The following is an 18,431-nucleotide window of genomic DNA, read 5'->3' on the forward strand; positions in this document are numbered from 1 at the left end:
CAACAAGCATGGTTATTTCCCATGCAGCTAATGGAAAACTTCAGCTGATTTGTTGAAAGAGTGGGTAATAAGGTACCTGTTTGATTTTATTTTGAATTAGTAGAGGTTCCCAATTTCTTGTTTTGACTTAGAGGGAAGCTTATTAAAAGTCTTAGCACCAAAATACATAAATCCAGTCTGAACACTAGACAAGGAGATATAGTCTATATGGAAATTAATCTTATGTACATCACAGCATAAATGAAATGGATTTTTACTATCAGCAACAAAAACTAATATGCAGTGAATTTATTGAAAGTGAATGCAGAATTTCAAGATCCTTAAAAAAACTTCTGCAAGATGTATGAATACTTTACACAATGCTCTCACTGATCACTTCCACAGGAATTGAAGATATTTTAACTAATCAGATACCCTTCTTATTTGACCAACACAATAAGAGATGCTCTTGCACCCTCAGATTTTTATGTTTTATGCTCTCTTTCAAACAACCTCCAAGGGACTTCCCTTCTGCATGAAAATGTGCTCTGAATATTGTTTGATGAGTTCTTCATCTCAAAACCACATGTATTCCACAGTTGTGGAACCGAAAAGTTACCGCAGCATTGGCAGACTGTTGCAAATACTGGAGGAGAATATATTATTGATGACTAAAGAATTTGTTATATATAACTGTTGTGTTTATTAAACTTGTGGAAAAATGCTACAGACTTATGCACCAACCCAATATTTCAGTTTTTCTCAAATCACTAATTAACTAGACCTCATGCCAGTCAGTTTGATTCCCATTTTCCATTTCTGATTCTTTGTATGGCTATGAAAATTTGCATAAAAGCCCATAGTGTAATTTATAGGGAGTCATGTTGTTGTTATACCCAAACATTTGACCAATTACTTGGAGAACATTTATAAAAAATAAAATAAAAAAAAAGTTTATGAGAGAGATTTATGGAGGAAATTGTGCCTTCGAAACACAATTTGTTATTTTATGTCATACCCAGTAGATTCTCCTGCTATTTGAGAATAATTTCATCAATTATATGATTCAAGATAACCAGTAGGCAGTATCACAGCAATGTGATGCAGCTAGAGCACAGCTTCTGAAATAGTTTTTACACCAGAAAATCCAGTCATCTCCCCTCCTTATCTACCACCAGACACATATGTACTTTTGTATCCTGGTGTCACAGGCTCCATGGAGTGAATAATTGTCTCATGGATAGATGGGATGTATATGAAACTTGTGAAGATCATGGGAAGGAAGGTCTCATCATGAAATGAGTGCTAATGAATGAAGCTGTTAAAATATACCAGTGATAATGGTGCTGCCATCAGGAGCAAACACGATACTAGCACAAACAAGATTAAGCACTGTTATTCTCATAAGCTCCTTAGATGTTTTGGCATCCCAGATTCTGACATCATTCTTGCTGCTTGTAGCATATCGTTCAGAACATTTACTGTAAAGAGAAAATAAAATGATAGAGTTAGTGCAATATTTGATAGAATTTGCAATGAACACACTCCTACATACAAAGTTACATTCAATGAATTTGATGTATTATGTTGCCATTGTAGTATACACTTACTGTGGAAAGGCAAGGTCAAAGATGGCATCTGTGTGGCAAGTTATATGAAGCAAAACATTAAATGTTTTAATATCTATTGTGTATATTTCACATTTCTCTGTTCCTGCTATGATTTCATCTTTCAGGATTTTGATGGTGGTTGCCCCAGAATCCAATTTAGCTCCTTTCAGCTCCATATGAAATTGAGAATTGGAGATTATATGCAACAGGTGCAGGCACACTATGAGAAGACAGTAGTATATGATGCTTCTTTATAAACTTCACAATAAACATATACCAACAGAAAAAATTATTAGACACACAGAATAATTTCACAAACATGTGCCTTATTGGATCCAGCTCACTTCACACTGTATATGAGCAACATTACAAAAGTAAAGTTTGATAGAATGATATTTATTGTAAGTACACTGACTAAATACATAATTGTTGGGTTTATGAAGTGAAGACATGGACAGAGAAAATTGCAAGGGAAGTGTCGATTTTCCCTGAAAGGTAAAACAGTAATAATCCCATTAATAACGTTTAGAGGTACTCTGATTTACCAAATATGAAAGAGGCAAGCAATACAGATTAATGGTTTTGTACTAACAGTAACTGAGAAATGCAGCCACCTGTAAGACAAGAGACAGCAATGAAGAACTCGCAAATGAAGGAACAGCACCAACCTTAACTGAACAGTCCATGTGTGTAATGCCAGACCATGGTGTCCAACAAGCACACTATTTCAGTGATCAGATACATTTCCATTGTTGCATGTGCTGACAAACTGAGCTTCTGATGCCATTTTTCTGACTTACAACCCCTCCCACCACAAGCAGTTCTACAGTTTGCAGTTGTGAAAACATTTGCTTTGGCATCAGTAGTAGCATCAATGTAGTTACTTTGTACAGCCTGGTAATCTGATTGTTGTGTTTGCTGAGCATCTTCTTAATTAGATGCATTGCTGGTTCCCCAGCCTTTCTGAGGTTGTAACCACCATTTCAACTAATAAGATTATCTCTAGTGCAATTTTTGGTAGCTTTTCTAATGACACTGCCCCAGTATTTGAAAGTCTGTGCTAAAATCCTTGTATGTTCATATTCCATAGCATGATTCTCTGACAAACAGTGCTCTATGACTGCCAACTTGTGGGGGTACATTAGTCGAGTATGTTCTTGGTGTTCCTGGCATTGATCTTCAGTGGTGTGCACTCCTTGTCCAATATGTGTCTTTCAACATGGCACAGAATCTGACATACCCCAGCCTTCCACAAACCCAGGTCATCTCTGATTTCCTAGTAATGCCCATGTTTTATTGGGTGAGCAGTGCTTTTTCAGTACACATCCAATTTTTCCCAATAGTGTGCTGGTGTACACTATAGAGGCTGTGGCTACCTCTTCCTCCATGACCTCTTCCATCTCCACCATAGTGGTAGGGCAAAGAGTGTGCCTAAACTGCCATTCTGAGTATCTGTTTTTTTTTTCAGAACACAGTTCTGAGGTGTTCCAGTTCTGCAACTGAGATGGTGTGCCCACTGTGTACTAAAGTTTTAGCATCATATTCCTCTGTGTGTGGTGAAAGTCATTTGTGTGCAAATGCAGAACAGTGTGCATTTTCTTCCAACACACATTGTGGCACAGGGTGCCATCATCTCTTCTCTTGACTATGACATCCAGGAATGGTACTCTGCCTTCTCCTTTGGTCTCAATAGCGAATTAGACATTAGGATGTATGGAGTTCAAATGTGCAATGAAGTCCAGGAATTTGTTACTCCTAGGTAGGCATATGATGAATGTGTCATTCACAGAGCTGAAAAGTCAGATGGGCTTCCACTTGGATGTCATCAGCACCTCTCCCTTGAAGTGTTCCATGTACCAATTCTCAACCACTGGAGACAGTGGTCTACCCATTGTGACTCCCTCTGTTTGCTCATAATATTCTCCATTAAATAGAAAATATGTGTAAATTAGAACATGTGTGAATATGTCAGCGGTCTTCTCATGATATTTCTGACCAATGAGTTCCAATGACTTATGTAAAGGCACCCTGGTGATTAAAACAATGATGCCAAAGCTCATCATGATATTTGAGACCTTCAGCCTGAAGTTGTTGAAGCATTTCAAAAAAAACCACAGAATTGCAGATTTGATGTGGAAATTCACCCACATGAGGATTTATTAGCTCTGTGAGGTATTTTGCCAGAAAATATGTAGGAGTTGTGACGTTGCTAACAGTGAGGCTAATGGCATCTCATCTTTGTGGACCTTGGGGAGCCCGTAAAGTCTTGGTGGTACAGGTCCTTGTAGTGACAACTCCTTGATGACACCCTCTGGTAACTCCAGTTCTTTGAGAAGTGCCCTGGTTTTGTTCTCTGACTACTTCTTGTTCTCTTACTTCTTGGTGTGGTCAGTATTGATCTTCCTGTAGCAGTCATCATTTAGCAGGCTCTGCATCTTCTTAGTGTAGTCCTCATGGGAGATAACAAAAGTGGCATTGCCTTTGTCAGCAGGTAAGATAACAATCTCCAGGCACTCTCTTGTGTTCCAAATGTTGCCAATACAACAGCAAAACATTCGCTGACACTTCTCAGTAACACCAGGCATCCTTTATTATTGGATTTGTACCTGAGAGGCAACAAGCGTAGGCACTCTGTGGCATGCTTATGCAATGTTTATTACCTATAACTGAATCCTCTGATCTGTGTGAAAGAAAAATTAATGTTCCTGATTCACTTCTAAAATATCTTTCTCTGTTTAGAGCCACTTACTCTTAAACACCCATAAATAAACAAACAGCTGTATTTTCATCTCTTATTTATTCCAGAGGCAACCAGTTTTGGCATTGCATTATGCCACCATCAGGCCCTTATGGTAATTTAGTGGCTGAGCTTATATTGCCAGGCAAAATATCATACAAAAGTGAGTCAGTATCCTCACCAGCAAATGTAACATGATCATACACTTGCTCAGATTGTTTATGAATGTATAGCCATGTTACATACACCAGTGTTGAAACCGGTTCACTTTTCCATTATATTTTGTCTGGCAATATGAGCTCAGCCACTAAGTTACAACATAGAGCCTGGTGATGGCATAGCAATATATCTGCATACAAACAGCATAGTGAATGCATTGCTGTAGCCAAGATAGACATGAAGTCCATGCCTACAACAGTAATACAAATTTATATGCCAACTAGCGCTGCAGATGAAGAGATTGAAGAAATGTATGGTGAGATAAAAGAAATTATTCAGATAGTGAAGGGAAATGAAAATTTAATAGTCATGGGGGACTGGAATTCAATAGTAGGAAAAGGAAGAGAAGGATAAGTAGTAGGGGAGTATAGAATAGGGGTAAGGAATGAAAGAGGAATCCTCCTGGTAGAATTTTGTACAGAGCATAACATAATCATAGCTAACACTTGGTTTAAGAGTCATGAAAGAAGGTTGTATACATGGAAGAGGCCTGGAGACACTGGAAGGTTTCAGATATATTATATTATGGTAAGACAGAGACTCAGGAACCAGATTTTAAATTGTAAGACATTTCCAGGGGCAGATGTTGTCTCTGACCACAATCTATTGATTATGAACTGTAGTTTAAAACTGAATAAACTGCAAAAAGGCAGCAATTTAAGGGGATGGGACCTGGCTGAACTGAAAGAACCAGAGTTTGTAGAGAGATTCAGAGAGAGCATTAGAGAACGATTGGCAAGAATGGGGGAAAGAAATGCAGTAGAAGAAGAAAGGATAGCTTTGAGAGATAAAACAGTGAAGACAGCAGAGGATCAAGTAGGTAAAATGATGAGGGCTGGTAGAAATCCTTGGGTAACAGAAGAGATACTGAATTTAATTGATGAAAGGAGAAAGTATAAAAATGCAGTAAATGAAGCAGGCAAAAAGGAATACAAATGTCTCAAAAATGAGATAAACAGGAAGTGCAGAATGACTAAGCAGGGAATGCTAGAGGATAAATGTAAGGATGTAGAGGCATATATCACTAGGGGTAAGATAGATACTGCCTACAGGAAAAATGAAGAGACCTTTGGAGAAAAGAGAACCACTTGTATGAATATCAAGAGTTCAGATGGAAAACCAGTTCTAAGCAAAGAAGGTAAGGCAGAAAGGTGGAATGAGTGTATAGAGGGTCTACACAAGAGCAATGTATTTCAGGGCAATGTTATGGAGCTGAAAGAGGCCATAGATGAAGATGAAAAGGGGGGCATGATACTGTGTGAAGAGTTTGACAGAGTGCTGAAAGACCTAAGTTGAAACAAGGCCCCGGGAGTAGAAAACATTCCATTAGAATTACTGATAGCCTTTTGAGACCTAGCCATGACAAAACTCTATCCTCTGATGTATGAGACAGGCAAAATACCTTCAGACTTCAAAAAGGATATAATAATTCCAATCCCAAAGAAAGCAGGTATTGACAGGTGTGAAAATTACTGAACTATCAGTTTAATAAGTCACGGCTGCAAAATACCAACATGAATTCTTTACACACAAATGGAAAAACTGGTAGAAGCTGACCTCAGGGAAGATCAGTTTGGATTCTGTAGAAATGTTGGAACATGTGAGGCAATACTAACCATACAACTTATCTTAGAAGACAGATTAAGGAAAGGCAAATCTAAATTTCTAGCATTTGTGGACGTAGAGAAAGCTTTTGACAATGTTGACTGGAATACTCTCTTTCAAATTCTGAAGGTGGCAGTGGTGAAATACAGGAAGCAAAAGGCTATTTACAATTTGTACAGAAACCAGATGGCAGTTATAAGAGTTGATGGTCATGAAAGGGAAGCAGTGGTTGGAAAGGGAGTGAGACAGGGTAGTATCCTATCCCTGACGTTATTCAATCTATATATTGAGCAAGCGGTAAAGGAAACAAAAGAAAAATTTGGAGTAGGAATTAAAATCCATGGAGAAGAAATAAAAACTTTGAGGTTTGCCAATGACACTGTAATTCTGTCGGAGACAGCAAAGGACATGGAGGAACATTTGTGCAGAATGGACAGTGTCTTGAAAGAAGGATATAAGATGAACATGAACAAAAGCAAAACCAGGTGATACTGAGAGATTTAGGTTAGGAAATGAGACACTTAAAGCCATAGATGAGTTTTGCTACTTGGGAGCAAAATAGATGATGATGGTCGTCTAGAGAGGATATAAAATGTAGACTGGCTATGGTGAGGAAAGCGTTTCTGAAGAAGAGATGTTTGTTAACATTGAGTATAGATTTAAGTGTCAGGAAGTGTTTTCTGAAAGTATTTGTGTGGAGTGTAGGCATGTATGGAAGTGAAACATAAGATAAATACTTTGGGCAAGAAGAGAATAGAAACCTTCGAAATGTGATCCTACAGAAGAATGCTGAAGATTAGATGAGTAGATCACGTAACTAATGAGGTACTGAATAGAATTGGGGAGAAGAGGAATTTGTGGCACAAGTTGACTAGGAGAAGGGACTGGATGGTAGGACACATTCTAAGGCATCAAGGAATCACCAGTTTAGGATTGGAGGGCAGCATGGAGGGTAAAAATTATAGAGGGAGACCAAGAGATGAATACACTAAGCAGATTCAGAAGGATGTAGGTTGCAGTAGGTACTTGGAGATGGAGAAGCTAGCACAGGATAGGGTAGCACGGAGAGCTGCATCAAACCAGTCTCTAGACTGAAGATCAGAACAACAACAACAACAACAACATCTGCATACTATGTACCCCAGGAAATTGACAGAACAATTTTCAACAAGAAAATCTTAATAATGAATTTGCGGTTCATCCATCCTTGCTATGGGTGGATGAGGTAATATATATACAGGGTGGTCCATTGATAGTGACCGGGCCAAATATCTCACGAAATAAGCACATAGGCATCAAATGAAAAAACTACAAGGAACGAAACTCATCTAGCTTGAAGGGGGAAACCAGATGGCGCTATGGTTGGCCTGCTAGATGGCACTGCCATAGGTCAAACGGATATCGACTGCATTTTATTAAATAGGAACCCCCATTTTTTATTACATATTCATGTAGTAAGCAAAGAAATATGAATATTTTAGTTGGACCACTTTTTTTGCTTTGTGATAGATGGCGCTGTAATAGTCACAAACATATAAGTATGTGGTATCACGTAACATTCTGCCAGTGCAGACGGTATTTGCTTCGTGAGACATTACCCGTGTTAAAATGGACTGTTCCCCAATTGCGGAAATGGTCAATATCGTGCTGATGTATGGCTATTGTGATCAAAATGCCCAACAGGCATACGCTATGTATGCTACTCTGTATCCTGGACGATATCATCCAAGTGTCCGGACCGTTCACCGGATAGTTACGTTATTTAAGGAAACAGGAAGTGTTCAGTCACATGTGAAACGTCAGCCACAACCTGCAACAAATGATGATGCCCAAATAGGTGTTTTAGCTGCTGTCATGGCTAATCCGCACATCAGTAGCAGACAAATTGTGCGAGAATCGGGTATCTCAAAAACGTCGATGTTGAGAATGCTACATCAACATTGATTGCACCCGTACCATATTTCTATGCACCAGGAATTGCATGGCGACTACTTTGAACATCATGTACAGTTCTGCCACTGGGCACAAGAGAAATTACGGGACAATGACAGATTTTTTGCACATGTTCTATTTAGCGGCATTCATCAACAGTGGTAACGTAAACCAGCATAATATGCACTATTGAGCAATGGAAAATTCATGATGGCTGTCACAAGTGCAACATCAGCGACCTTGGTGGGCTAATGTATGGTGTGGCATTATGGGAGGAAGGATAATTGGCCCCCATTTTATCAATGGCAATCTGAATGGTGCCATGTATGCTGATTTCCTGTGTAATGTTCTACTGACATTACTACAATATGTTTCACTGCATGACAGAATGGCAATGTACTTCCAACATGTTGGATGTCTGGTACATAGCTTGCGTGCTGTTGAAGTGGTATTGAATAGAGTATTTCATGACAGGTGGATTGGTCATTGAAGCACTATACCATGGCCCACATATTCACCGGATCTGACGTCCCTGGATTTCTTCCTGTGGGGAACGTTGAAGGATATTTGCAATCATGATCCACCAACAATGCCTGACAACATGCATCAGCGCATTGTCAATTCATGTGCGAACATTATGGAAAGTGAAATACTCACTGTTGAGAGGAATGTTGTTATACTGTAAGGTAACAGGGGATAATATGGAACTCTTTCAAGTAATTTAAAATTTAAAGCACGGCAGCAGAGATAATATGCTGGGCAAAAATAGACCGGAAAATATTTGTTTGTGTTTTGATGGACGTTGGATAGTGTTTTGGTTTTCTTTTAATTGCAACGAATTATATAAGTGTGGTGATAATTTGTAAAATTATATAATGTATTTAGATTTAAGTATTTAAATATTATAAAATACTGTAAACGAATTGTGGCCATGTTTAGCAATTATTTTGACTACTGTGATGTCATGTGACCCGACTCAGGACTGTGGATGTGAGTGGGAAAATCGGGGTCTTTGGTCGTTGGCCGTTGTGGTGGCGAGTTGGGAGCGGCAAAGTGCCGCGAGTGCAAGCATGGACGCCAGGGTATGCGAAGGAACAAAGTGAAAGTGTGTGGGTGTGAGACAAACAGTGTACGAATTGCACCGATTATTATCTATGAACTTAAAAATGCATGGCCACAATGTTAAAGTGTTTCTTTTGAATAAATAAGTTTCAATCTGAACGTGTATAGTTCAATTCACTGCTCTTCAATAGCCAGCCAATATCAGACTCAATAATAGGGGCGCAAATGCAACCGTTTACTACCAACCCCCTTTACAGATGAGCCACGCGAAAAATAGGTAGTAAACGAGCTCGAGTTCAGTTGCAATTGGGGGCTCGTCCGGGATAGGACTTTCTTCCATATTCCATAGTATTTCGGAATCGAATGTCCGTCTGATGTTAGGCTTTTGAACAGTCAGTGTGGGGGCTCTGAGCTAAATCGGTGCATTCACAGTACCAGAGTGTTTGTGCTGGACAAGATACGCGCTGCCCCGTGGTTACGCCGATATAAGGCCACTACGATTGTGAAGCAGTCAGTTACACAGTCTGATGAGTCAACCACGTGTTGCCGCGGGTAAAACCGCCGTGCTTGCCGTGTACACGTGTTGCCGCGGGTAAAACAGTCGTCCGTGCCACGACACGTGCTGCCGCGACAAGAAACCGTCGTCCGTGCCACGTCCATGTGTTGCTACGGGTAAGGCAGTCGAAGCTGTATCCACGTGCTGCCGACGATCAACGCCGTCGTCCGTGCCACCGACCATCACGACTACATGCTGCCAGGGGCCTACGCAACGTGTTCTCGCTCCTGATTGAGTTTGCTGTGTGTCCACGTCGCCGATTACGATTCATTACATAGCTGTGCTGCGGAGCTCACTGCAGACGTCGCGTCACACGAGGATATAAAAGATAAGTACAGCCAGCAGCTACATTGCAAAATTGTGTCCTTTCATTAGCCATGGCCGATGAGACGCGTGAATCTCAAAGTGAAGGCGAATCAATGGATGTTAGGAGTACCTGTAGTAGCCCTAGCATGCCAAAAGAAATAGGCTGGATACCAGGAAGTGACCTCAGCACATTTTTTGTAAAACTTACTAGTAAATTAGGAGAAATAGACTTGAAAATAGAGAATATAAAAACTGCAATAGTTGGAGAAATGGATTCGAAAATAGGGGATATGGAATTAAGGCTTAGTGATAAAATAAAGACAATGAATGAAAATTCACTCAAATTACAGATAAAGTTGAAAACACAGTTAAAATTGTTGAGGGAATTATCGAGAGAGTTGATGAGGTTGAAAGAGGCCTAGTAGCCAAGGTGGACACTGTGCAAAGTAATCTTGTGGGGCAGATTCAGGCACAGGAACAGAAATGCACATTATTTCAAAGACAAACAGAGGCAGACATTGAATCCATTAAGATAGGAGTGCTGGATTGCCATAAGGGAATTACTGACAATAAGAAGGAATTAGATGGGGAAATAAATGTCTTGAGGGAAACAGTTAATGCTGTGGCAGCAGGGAATGGAAATTTATTGTTAGGATATCCTCTGGGGCATGGATTTCAGTCAAAACCTTTTAATGGGGAGAATAAATACCATGCAGTTGACTTTCTAGCTGCGTGTAAGGATAACTTTGTGACAGGGATGAGTGAGCAGGCAAAAATTAAATATGTTAAGAGGCAGTTGGAAGGGGGAGCTCAAACATGGGCAAACCAAAATGATGATAAATTTTGTGATTTTAAAACTTTCGAAAACCTGTTCTTGAACAAATACTGGGGCCAAGCAAAACAATTAAGACTGCAAAACGATTTTTTGAATGGATCCAGTTACAAGAGTGGAAAGGAAAGTATGAGAGAGTTCTGTGTTAGAGAACTGAATAAATTTAATCATCTCGATAGGCCACTGGGCGTATTAACAGAAATATCTACACTAAAAAGAAGATTACCAGAGCATTTGCAATGGGATTTGATTCACAGTGCAACAGATTCAGTGGAAGAATTTCTTAACTTTGTGGATAATATGGACAGGGCATTGTGTTACAGACCTAAATACGTGGAACATAGGGAGAGTGGAAGGTATCATGAAAGGGGAAACAGTATTAATTATGAATACAGTAATAACCATAACAGGTGGAGAGAAGATAGAAGTGATCAGAATAATCAGGATAGAGATTGGAGAAGCAAGCCACAAAGGTATAACAGAAATTTTGGAGAGAGAAGAGACAATTTTGATCAGATGAGGAGTGATAGAGAAGGTATGAGAGTAGGAATGCCGGATGCATATGGACAGGGTAGGCAATCAAAAAACTAATTGATGCCTCACTTAAGGTCCGCAGGGGGGCTTGTAATTATGTGAACAGGGCCAGACAAGGACATGATGGGATGAGTAATAAAGTCAGCAAGGAAAATAGGGAAATTGGGATATGTCATATGGATGCTGTCTTAGGAAATGAAAATCTATGGGGGGGTTTTAACAATTATAGAAATACAGATAAAAGGTATAAGAGGAAAAAAGGGAACAAGGCTAATATCAGCAATGAACAGTGTGAGTTTTACATTGATGACATGTTTAAAAGGGAAGGGAAATTACAAGCAGAGGAGGACAATATTGGTTTGTGTGCAGCAAAATTCATTGAAAGATCAGAGGCAGAGGTAGTTTCATCAAAAGGGGGAACAGAAGTGGATATGGAATTAAGGGGCAATGTTCACAGTAATAATGGGTGTGATGAATGGGTAGAGATGTCTATTGGAAATGGTATGGAGAATTGTGGAAAAGGTGAGGAGAGGGTTATTCAGTGTGATGTAAAGGCTAATATGAGTGGTGTATTTGACAATGTGGAAAATGCTGGTAAATTACCTACTGATAAGGTTACTGTGCTTGTGGGTGCAGGTATTAACTGTGGTAGTGATAATGACTTCAGTGTGGATATGGAAATGCGTAATGATATGGAGAATGTTGTTGTAGGTTGCCCAGAAGATAAAATTGAAACCTATGTTTTCTTAACTGATGATGCAAGTCTCAAAGATGTTAATTGTGGATGGTTAGGAAAGGAGGAGGCTGATTATGATTTGAGTGATTGGGTGTCCTATGCAAAATTACATAAAGCTTTGATGCCTGAAGAATGGGGTAAAATAAAATTTAAAATTGCCAGAAAATTGGAAGAATTAAGTGAAGAAGAGAATGTTGAGTTTGCTATTAAGGATCTGTTTGAAAGGGATACTGATGTATGTTTTGGAGAAAGACCTAAAGATATTTGCATTATGCAAGAGGAAAGCAGGAGTGAAGTAGAAAGAGATTTATTACAGGAGCCAGGGCTGAACAGAGTAGAAATAGAGGTGATACAGCCAATAATTGATATCAGTGTGGGAGGAGTTGCAGATATAGCATTATTAGACTCTGGCTCAAGTTTATCTGCAATCTCTGAATCTTTCTGGCAGCAAATTAAAGGTTTAGGATTAATAGAATTACCAGTTACAGGAGTCAAAATTAAGACAGCAACTGGGACATGTAGCAAGCCCATCAGCAGGGAAGTATTACTGGAATTTAATAGTAATGAGTATTGTTTTGATATTAGCTGCTTTGTGGTGAAGGGTTTGACATTGAATGTAATTTTGGGTATGGACTTCTTGTACAAGTAAGACTGTAGCATTTTTGTAAAGGACAGAGTGGTAGAATTTGATGCTGGTGGAAATAGACGAAGAATAAAATTTAAAGGGGAATTAAAAGGAGGTGAGACAATTACTCATTTACAAAGGATAGAAGCCTTGTTGAGTCATACAGGAACTGAAACCTGCTGTACATATAGTCTACTTCTGTATAAATGTGTGGAGAATATAGGAGGGAGGAAATCTGCAAATAGTTTGTTAAAGAAAAATAGTTGAGATTTTATTAAAATTTCTAATGTATCTGTGGCACCTGGAGTTGATACTGGTGCGTGGGGGTAGGATTGTTGCTGGGACAGTCATGTAGGGCAATCACTAAATATGCAAATTGTAGAGGCATATGGGAAATAATTAACTTGCTTATTATAAGATGTTCATGAGGAAAGTGAGGGAAAGAACACTAATGGCTAAGTGGATGCTAGTAAAAGTTTAAAACCTTGGTGAGTTTGTTTGCCATTTATGATTGAATCTAGGTAGCCATGGAAATGTCATAAAAGAATGGGTTTCAAGATATTGCCAAATATTATGTGAAAATTTATATAGAAATTAAAAAAAAAATTGAGTGTATTTATGTACATGATACTGCTGTATGGATGCTTAAAAAAAAAAAAAAAAAAAAAAAATCTGCATCTGGGAATAAATTCTCTTGGTGCGGGGGGTAGAAGTGTCGGAGCTCCTGATGTGGGAACATTTGAAGGGTGAAATAGAATATATTTAACTATGCCATGTTTGTGTTTGATTTGTGTGCACGTTTGTCATTTGTACAAACCTCAATAAGAACTGATCAGTGAAAACAGGATGTTCCAGGGAGGATTTGGATAGCCTGATTCCTGGGAAATGTGGGTCTGCATGTCTAGGCAAGATTCATGAGGATTTGGTTAAATTTTGATAGGATGGCTTGGCTAATGAGAGGAAGCACAGTGCTGCTGGCTGACTAGTTTGGAAAGACTGTATTCCAATGCTTAAACCTGTGAACACAAGGATCTGGTTACAACAAATTCGTGCAACTTACAGAAACAACTGTGTAAAAAGTGGAAGTGTTAATGTGCAGTGAGTGTGCAACCTACATATAGACTAACATGGGCATTTATTTTGCCTGCCCAATCAGACTCAATAGGATACTATCTAATTGTATATTTGAGTTGGATACATTGTTGGATTATGTATATATGTTTTCTAATGACAGTACTTACACTGATTAACTCACCACTATAACACTGTTCTACGTGTTTTGGTGCCATTATAGTTATTATTAAAATGTTTAATATATAAAGTAATATGGGTTCACTCCATTTGGTGCTACTTCATGTTGCCGTTACTAAGGTAATGTCTCCATGAAGTGGGGGTATGTAAGGTAACAGGGGATAATATGGAACTCTTTCAAGTAATTTAAAATTTAAAGCACGGCAACAGAGATAATATGCTGGGCAAAAATAGACCGGAAAATATTTGTTTGTGTTTTGATGGACGTTGGATAGTGTTTTGGTTTTCTTTTAATTGCAACAAATTATATAAGTGTGGTGATAATTTGTAAAATTATATAATGTATTTAGATTTAAGTATTTAAATATTATAAAATACTGTAAACGAATTGTGGCCATGTTTAGCAATTATTTTGACTACTGTGGTGTCATGTGACCCGACTCAGGACTGTGGATGTGAGCGGGAAAATCGGGGTCTTTGGTCGTTGGCTGTTGTGGTGGCGAGTTGGGAGCGGCAAAGTGCCGCGAGTGCAAGCATGGGCGCCAGGGTATGCGAAGGAACAAAGTGAAAGTGTGTGGGTGTGAGACAAACAGTGTACGAATTGCACCGATTATTATCTGTGAACTTAAAAATGCATGGCCACAATGTTAATGTGTTTCTTTTGAATAAATAAGTTTCAATCTGAACGTGTATAGTTCAATTCACTGCTCTTCAATAGCCAGCCAATATCAGACTCAATAATAGGGGCGCAAATGCAACCGTTTACTACCAACCCCCTTTACAGATGAGCCACGCGAAAAATAGGTAGTAAACGAGCTCGAGTTCAGTTGCAATACGTATTGCCAAATGCAGTGAGGTTGATGGACATCATTTTGAGCATTTATTGCATTAATGTGGTATTTACAGGTAATCACATTGTAACAGCATGCGTTCTCAGAAATAATAAGTTCACAAAGGTACATGTATCACATTGGAACAATCGAAATAAAACATTCAAATGTACCTACGTTCCATATTTTAATTTAAAAAACCTACCTGTTACCAACTGTTCATCTAAAATTGTGAGCCATATGTTTGTGACTATCACAGTGCCATCTATCACAAAACGAAAAAAGTGGTTCAACTAAAAGATTCATATTTCTTTATGCACTACAAGAATATCTAATAAAAAATGGGGGGTTCCTATTTTTAAAAAATGCAGTTCATATCCGTTTGACCTATGGCAGTGCCATCTAGTGGGTCAACCATAGCGCCATCTGCTTTCCCCCTTCAAGTTAGACAAGTTTTGTTCTTTGTAGTTTTTTCGTTTGACGTTTATTTTGTGAGATATTTGGCCCGGTCACAATCAATGGACCACCCTATATAATTTTTTACCTCACCCCCTAATAACAAGGATGGATGAACTGCATACTCATGCAGTATGCAGATGCAGCTCTGCTGATTAGTAGACAGAGCTTGTTTGGTGACATTTCATAATTCCAGGGCTGGTGAATTCACTCAAAAGTTGACGCAAAGATTATGAAACAATCTGTATATTTTGTTAAGTAACTGTATAGTGCAAGGATGAGAGTATTTTGTATGAATATGAGCCACTATCTTTTTCCATTCACACTGGAATGAAGAGAACATGACTTCTCAGCCCCTTCATGCATGCCAGTCTCTCTTAGCTTACTGTAGCTTACCACAGTTTTGACAAGATATCTCAGTTATCCTTTAATTTCATCTATAAGGTCCATTTGACAATGACCTTGAACACCACAGCATTACTCTTGAATACCTCAGATTAAAATCTTCTTTGTAGTTCAGCCAACCACCTTGTGTTAAAGAGGGTGGAGGAAGCAGGCAAAGGTTGGGGGCAGCCTCTTGTGCTAGTGGTGGGAGTGGAAGAATTAGCAATGATCAATAGTGTGAGGATGCAGAAGGCAATGGCAACCACTGCATTAAAGACAACTACAGTGTAGGCTCAGTCTAGATATAGTGAGGGTCAGTGAATGAAATTTAAAGAAGGCAAGGATTTCTGGTCAGATGAGCATAGGGCAATATCAGCTGCAGTAGAAAATGGAATAACAGGGCCAGGATTCATTATGAATATGAAGTTAGGGCAGAGAAAGAGGTACTGTGAAAATTTCAGTGATAGGGTTGATCTTATCGGTATCAGTTTTAGAAGCACTAGATGAGAACAGCTATGTAACTGGCCTTTTCCTAGACCTGTCTAAGGCATTTGATAGAGCTGTTGCATAAGTTAGAAGCACTAGGAGTAAGGGTAGTGGTTCTCAAATGGTTTCATTCATATCTAGAAAACAGAGTACAGTCAGTAGATATCACAAATGTCCCCAGTGGATCGAAGTACATTGAGAAACAATTACCTGATCCACAACATATCAATACTGGGGTCCGTCAAGGAAGTGTACTGGGCCCAGTATTGTTTCTGGTGTATATAAATGATTTCCCACAACATATCAGCCACTGAGAGAAGATATTGTTTGCTGATGACAGCAACATAGTAATCACCAGTAAGACACCAGCACAAATGCTGGAAAATTCTACTGAAGTGCTGAAGAATGTTCACAAATGGTCTTAGGAAAACAAAGTAACTCTCAACATAAAGAAAACAAATACAATATCCTTTAGAATGAACAGAAACCAGAGTCTCTTAAATTTAAAACTAGACAACATCTCCATATATTATGTATCTACAACAAAATCCTTAGGGTTCCACATTGTCAGCCAAATGAAGTGGAATGAACACGCTACGAAACTCTCGAAAAAGATATCCACAACATGTTATGCACTTAGAGTCCTTGTATTCACATGCAGTAATGAATGTTTGAGAACTCTATACTTTAGTTATGTTCATTCAGTAATCAGCTATGGTATTATTTTCTGGGGAACAGTGCTCAGAATTTACAAACAGTATTTAAAATGCAAGGGAGAGCATTAAGAATTATAATGAAAAGCAGTAAGCGGGCCATCTGCAGAGAACTTTTCAAAATGTTAGAAATTCTAACTGTTCCTTGTAAATTTATACGCCAAACCATGGTGTACATCAAGAAAAACATAGAAAATTATAACACAAATAGCAGTTTTCATAACTATAGTACAAGAACAAGTCACTGTCTTCACCTAGACAGGAAGAATAAACATAAGAGTCAAAATAACTTATTGTATGAAGGTGTAAAACTGTATGATAAACTACCACAGAAAATAAAAGAAACAGATAACATGTACTGCTTTAAGAACAATCTTAAATTGTTTTTGCAGGAACATTGCTTTTACACTGTAAGTGAATTCCTTAGTACAAAATTATTGTAAATAACTCTTGTTTCACAATATTTAACTATATGTAATGTTTTGATAAGGACTGTAAATAACTTGTATGTCACAATGTTTAAATACATGTAACAGCAAACTGTATAAATATATGAATGTACACTAACTGACAACATCCATACATTTTAAAATGTCCACAGATGGCTAAATAAATAAATAAATTGATAGCACACCAAACTGAAATGATAGTTGAGGTATGCATGCTGATGATGCAAGCTAAAGATGAAGAGAAAGAGAAAGTATATGAGGATATTTAACTGCTAATTCAGTCCATAAAGGGAAGCGAAAATCTAATAGTCATGGGGGGGGGGGGGGGGGGGGGGATTGGAATGCAGTTGTAGAGGAACGAGTGAAAGAAAAAGTTACAAGTGAATATGGGAGTGGAACTAGGAATGAGAGGAGAGAAAGACTAACTGAGTTCTGTAACAAATTTCAGCTAGTAACAGCGAATACTCTGTTCAAGAATTACAAGAGGAGCAGGACAATAAATATGGAAGATTTCAGTTAGATGACATCATGGTCAGACAGAGATTTCGAAATCAGATACTTAATTGTAAGGCGTACCCAGGAGGAGATATAGACTCAGATCACAATATATTTGTGATGAAGGATAGGTTAAGGTTTAAGAGATAAGTCAAGAAGAATCACTGTGCAAAGAAGTGGGATACAGAAGTACTAAGGAATGAAGAGATACATCTGAAGTTCTCTAAGGCTACTGCCACTGCAGTAAGGAACAGCACAGTAGACAGTACAGCTCCAGAGGAATGGACATTTCTAAAAAGTTGGAAAGAAAAGCATAGGTACAAACAAGTTAACTGTGAAGAAACCATGGGTAACAGAAGAATTACTTCCAGTGATCAATGAAAGAAAGAAGTAAAAAAATATTCAGTGAAATTCAGGAATACAGAAATACAAGTTGCTGAGGAATGAAATAAATATGAACTGCAGGGAAGATAAGACAAAATGGCTGCATGAAAAATGTGAAGAAATCGAAAAAGAAGTAATGACCGACTCAGCATATAAAAAAGTCAAAACAACCTTCACTGAAATTAAAAGTAAATGTGGTAACATTATGAGCGCAATGGGAATTCAACTGTTAAATGCAGAGGAGAGGGAG

The 18,431-nt window shown here is 38.5% G+C and overlaps 1 protein-coding gene across 1 annotated transcript in view; it reads right to left on the minus strand.

The window, feature by feature from the left end:
* The window catches only part of LOC124620159 (cilia- and flagella-associated protein 52-like), a 124,204-nt gene that overhangs the window by 50,859 nt on the left and 54,914 nt on the right, over window positions 1-18,431 (minus strand). The window contains exons 7-8 of the mRNA XM_047146829.1: window positions 1,590-1,759; window positions 1,312-1,460 (exon numbers count right to left, since the gene is read on the minus strand). Coding sequence (XP_047002785.1) covers window positions 1,312-1,460; window positions 1,590-1,759 — 319 coding nt within the window. The remainder of the gene's footprint in view (window positions 1-1,311; window positions 1,461-1,589; window positions 1,760-18,431) is intronic.

This window comes from Schistocerca americana, chromosome 6 (assembly GCF_021461395.2).
Source record: "Schistocerca americana isolate TAMUIC-IGC-003095 chromosome 6, iqSchAmer2.1, whole genome shotgun sequence".
In the NCBI taxonomy this organism is placed as follows: domain Eukaryota; kingdom Metazoa; phylum Arthropoda; class Insecta; order Orthoptera; family Acrididae; genus Schistocerca; species Schistocerca americana.